Genomic DNA, 3,894 nt, shown 5'->3' on the forward strand with positions numbered 1-3,894 from the left:
CGGCGGGTCGCGGCGCGGCGCCGCAGCTCTCGGCGTGCCCCTCGCAGTCGCACACTCGGGCCGCCACCACGGTGAGCTGGTCCTTGCCCCGGGCGTCGAAGAGCCGCAGGTAGACGCTGTAGAGCGCCTGCTCCAGCGGCGCCGTCAGCCGCAGCGTCACGGCGTCTGCGGGAGAGAGGGTCAGGCGGCGCCGGGTGCGGGCCGGCGGCGCCCCGTGCGCACCCAGCCCCAGCCTCACCGTCGCCGCTGACTTCGGCGGCCCAGCTGTCCGCCGAGCCGTGGGCCAGCTCGGCGCGGAAGGGCGCCGTGTTGGGGGGCAGGTCCCGGTCGACGATGGCGAGCACCTGGGGCTGGGGGCTGCGGTTGCAGACGACGATGTCCCGGGGCTCGGGCTCGGGGCCGTGGTCGTTCACGTCGAGCAGGGTGAGGAGCAGGGTGCCGGTGCCCGTGGCCGGCGGCGCGCCTGCGGGGAGGAGCGACGCTGCAGGGGGGCTGGCCGGGGACCCCCCGGACCGCGCGGGGTGGATCCGGGCTTATTCCAGCCGGGATGCAGGCACAGCACATTGACCAGCCCCCCACGGGTGCTGTGCAGCAGGCTCACCGTCGTCCACGGCCAGCAGCACGGCTACGTAGGTGCCGTTCCTGGTGAAGGGGGACTCGCGGTCAAGGGGGGCGCGCGCCGTGACCAGCCCGCTCTCCTGGTGCACCTCCAGCCAGCCCGCCGGGTCGTTCGCCATCAGGTACCTGCGCAGGGAGACAGCGCCGTGGTGGGGACGGGGCAGGGGCCGCGCTGCCCTCGCCCCCCCTCCTCCGTCCCGGCACCGCTTCGCTCACTTGATCCTCTGGGCCTGCGTGCGGTCGGGGTCGCGGGCCGTGTAGGCGGCGATGGTGTGCCCCAGCGGCACGTCCTCCGGCACCTGGGCCGCCCGCGTCGGTGGCTCGAAGGCGGGCGCCTCGTTGACGTCCTCCACGCTGACCTCCACCGTGGCCGTGGCCGTGGGCAGCTTCACGGCGAAGGGCGCCTCGTTGGCCACCGCCACGTGCAGCACGAACTGCCTCTTGGCCTCGTAGTCCAGACCCTGCGAGAGGGGACGGGCATCGTCACCCGGCCCCGGGCGGCTGCGGGAGGCCGCGGGGGGCCCGGCGCCGACACGCACCTCGGCGGTCCTGAGGACGCCCTCGTTGCTGGCGGGGTCCGTGGCGATGGCGAAGGCGCCTCCCTCGTTGCCGCGCACGATGGAGTAGACGGCGCGCCACGCCGGCGTGTCCGGCTCGTCCAGGTCCGTCACGGCCAGCCGGGCCACCTCCCGCCCAGCCTCGTTCTCTGGCACAGCCGCTGCGTACTGCGGGGTTGGGCAGTGGTAAGAGCCCGGGTGCCACGGCCCTGGCCCGTGGTCCTTGCACCAGCCCACTCTGCACCCGGAGCGACCGCCCGGCACGGAGCCACGTCTGCAGCGTGCACGAGCCTGATCCACCACCCCCACCGCTGTGCACGAGGCCGGTCCCCGCCGTGCACGAGCCTGATCCACCACCCCCACCGCTGTGCACGAGGCCGGTCCCCGCCGTGCACGAGCCTGATCCACCCGTGCACGAGGCTGGTCCCCTGGCCCGCGGAGACAAGGGTCCTGCTCCAGTGCTGGGGCTCCGAGTTACCGTTTTGGGGTCAAATTCGGGGGCGTTGTCATTGACATCAGAGATCTCGATGATGGCCAGCGCTGTGGTGGTCAGCCCATCGCCATCCAGGTCGGCCGCCTGCACGGTCAGCGTGTACTCCCGCACGCGCTGCGGGCGGGCAGACAGACAGACAGACGGATGCCGTCAGCCCCACAGCAGCCAGCACGGCTCCCCGAGCCCCGCGGCGCCCCCAGCGCCCACCTCACGGTCCAGCCCGCTGGCGATGACGCTGATGGTGCCCGTGGCCCTGTTGATGGTGAACATCTGGCGGTGGGGCTCCTGCGGCTCCTGGCTGAGGATGGAGTAGGCGATGACGCCGTTGTAGGTCTCCACGGCGTCGTCGGCGTCCGTGGCGTTCACGCGCATCACGGGGGTGCCTGGAGGGACACGGCACCCTCGTCAGGGGGGGACGGGCACCCACGTCCCCCAGCGGGACGGTCCCCGGGGTGCCGCGGCCCGGCCCCTACCTGGCAAAGCGCCCTCCGGCACCGAGCCCCTGAACACCTCCTGGGTGAACTGGGGCTTGTTGTCGTTCTGGTCCGTCACCGTCACGATGATCTCCATGGGCTCCTCCACGGGCTTCCCGTTCTCGGACACGGCGTGGGAGAAGAGCTGTGGGGACGCAGGGGTGAGCGGCCCCATGGCGCCGGCCCGTGCGGTGCCCAGCGTCCCCCCGGCCACCACCTACGTGGTACTTGTCTATGTGCTCCCGGTCCAGCGGCTGCGTCACCTTCATCCAGCCCGTCTCCTTCTCAATGGTGAAGACGCCCTCAGGGGGGGTGTCTGCCCCCTGCCCCGTGATGCTGTAGAAGATCTTTGTCTCTCTGTCCCGGTTCGATTTGATCTGGGGGGAGATGCAGCCTCGATGCAAGGGGGATGGGCGCAGGCAGCATCTTGTTGCACCCTCAATGCACGTATCTGTACCCAAAGCTCGGGACCCCCTGCCCCAACACAAGGATGATGGCCGCAGCCAGCATCTCACTGTGCCCTTGATGCATGTATCTGTACCCAAAGCTCGGGACCCCCTTCCCAGACAGATGCCCTCCATACCTGAACCAGCTTTTTGGGGAATGGACCCCTCTCATTTTCAGGAACCTTGATGGGAGGGATCACCCAGTCCCTCTTCCGTCTCCTCAGAGGAGAGTGGGGCCCATCGGGGAGCACCAGCACGTCGGCCCCGGGTCCTGCACCAGCTTCCTGCAGGGAAGGCGAGTCCGGGTGAGGTCCGGAGTGCGCAGGGCGCCTGTGCAGGGCAGGGGTTCCGGACGCCGGGGGCAATACCTGTGGGCAGCACCCGCTGCGCACGGGGAGCAGGGCAGAGCCGGGCTGGCTGGCGGCATCCCGGGGCAGGCGGGACATCTGCCAGGGCAGCCGCGCGGGGTGTCTCGCCCCCACTGGCCCGTCTGCCAGCACCCCGAAGCCGAGGTCCTCTGTCTCATGCTGCACCGGCTGGTCTCCGAAGCTCCCTGCAAGACGGCAGGGGTCAGGCCTGGCCGGGCACCACGGAGCGGGACGCGACCCGCTGCGCCGAGCGCCTCCCAGCCCAGTGTGAGCTGCAGCCGGCCCTGAACGGGCACAAGCAAGTCCCCGTTTGGAGGGGACTGGAGAGCTGGGGGGCAACGGATAAGTGCGCCTGGCTGGGTGAGCTGGCTCCCGTGGTGGCCAGAGCCGCAGGGCTGCTAGCCCAGCCCTGGCCTTCCCCGGACACCTGGGTCCGGTGTCACCCCGGGTCTCCGGCCCGGGAGCTGCCAGGGAAGGGGCGCAGCAGACCCCTGAGCCGCCCGCTTGCCTGGCCCGCGGCATCTCCGCGGGGCTCCGGGCCAGTTCCTCGCGGCTCCCACGCGCTCCCGGCTGCCGGCCAGCCCTGCCGAGCCCTCGTGATCCGCATTAGAGCCGGCCCGGCCGCGGGAGGGAGGGAGACCGGGCTGACGCTAATCGCCGGGGCCGGGAGCAGCCCCCGAGCAGCCCCCGGCGCCCGGCTTTGTTTTGCCGATGTCGGGAATTCCCGGGCCCTGCCCCGCTCCCGCCCCTCCGCGTTTCGCCCTCGGGCTCCCGGGCCCCCGCCGCACCCCCGCGCCGCGGGATTAGCGGATTAGCGGCGATAAACCGGCCCCGTCGGCAGCCACCGGAGAGGCTGCCCGGGCCGGAGCCGAGCAGGGGAAGGGAGCCCGGCAGGGAGCCGGTCTGGGACGAGGGGGCGAGCGGCGGGGCCGGGTCCGC

General features: G+C 72.0%; 1 protein-coding gene across 1 annotated transcript in view; it reads right to left on the bottom strand.

The window, feature by feature from the left end:
• The window catches only part of CDH1 (cadherin 1), a 14,109-nt gene extending 11,076 nt beyond the window's left edge, over window positions 1–3,033 (bottom strand). The window contains exons 1-10 of the mRNA XM_026084836.1: window positions 2,956–3,033; window positions 2,725–2,871; window positions 2,363–2,518; window positions 2,142–2,286; window positions 1,876–2,051; window positions 1,654–1,782; window positions 835–1,343; window positions 602–744; window positions 239–463; window positions 5–165 (exon numbers count right to left, since the gene is read on the bottom strand). Coding sequence (XP_025940621.1) covers window positions 5–165; window positions 239–463; window positions 602–744; window positions 835–1,343; window positions 1,654–1,782; window positions 1,876–2,051; window positions 2,142–2,286; window positions 2,363–2,518; window positions 2,725–2,871; window positions 2,956–3,033 — 1,869 coding nt within the window. The remainder of the gene's footprint in view (window positions 1–4; window positions 166–238; window positions 464–601; window positions 745–834; window positions 1,344–1,653; window positions 1,783–1,875; window positions 2,052–2,141; window positions 2,287–2,362; window positions 2,519–2,724; window positions 2,872–2,955) is intronic.
• Window positions 3,034–3,894: the final 861 nt, after the last annotated feature.

This window comes from Apteryx rowi, unplaced genomic scaffold, assembly GCF_003343035.1.
Source record: "Apteryx rowi isolate R43461 unplaced genomic scaffold, aptRow1 scaffold_651, whole genome shotgun sequence".
Lineage (NCBI taxonomy): Eukaryota > Metazoa > Chordata > Aves > Apterygiformes > Apterygidae > Apteryx > Apteryx rowi.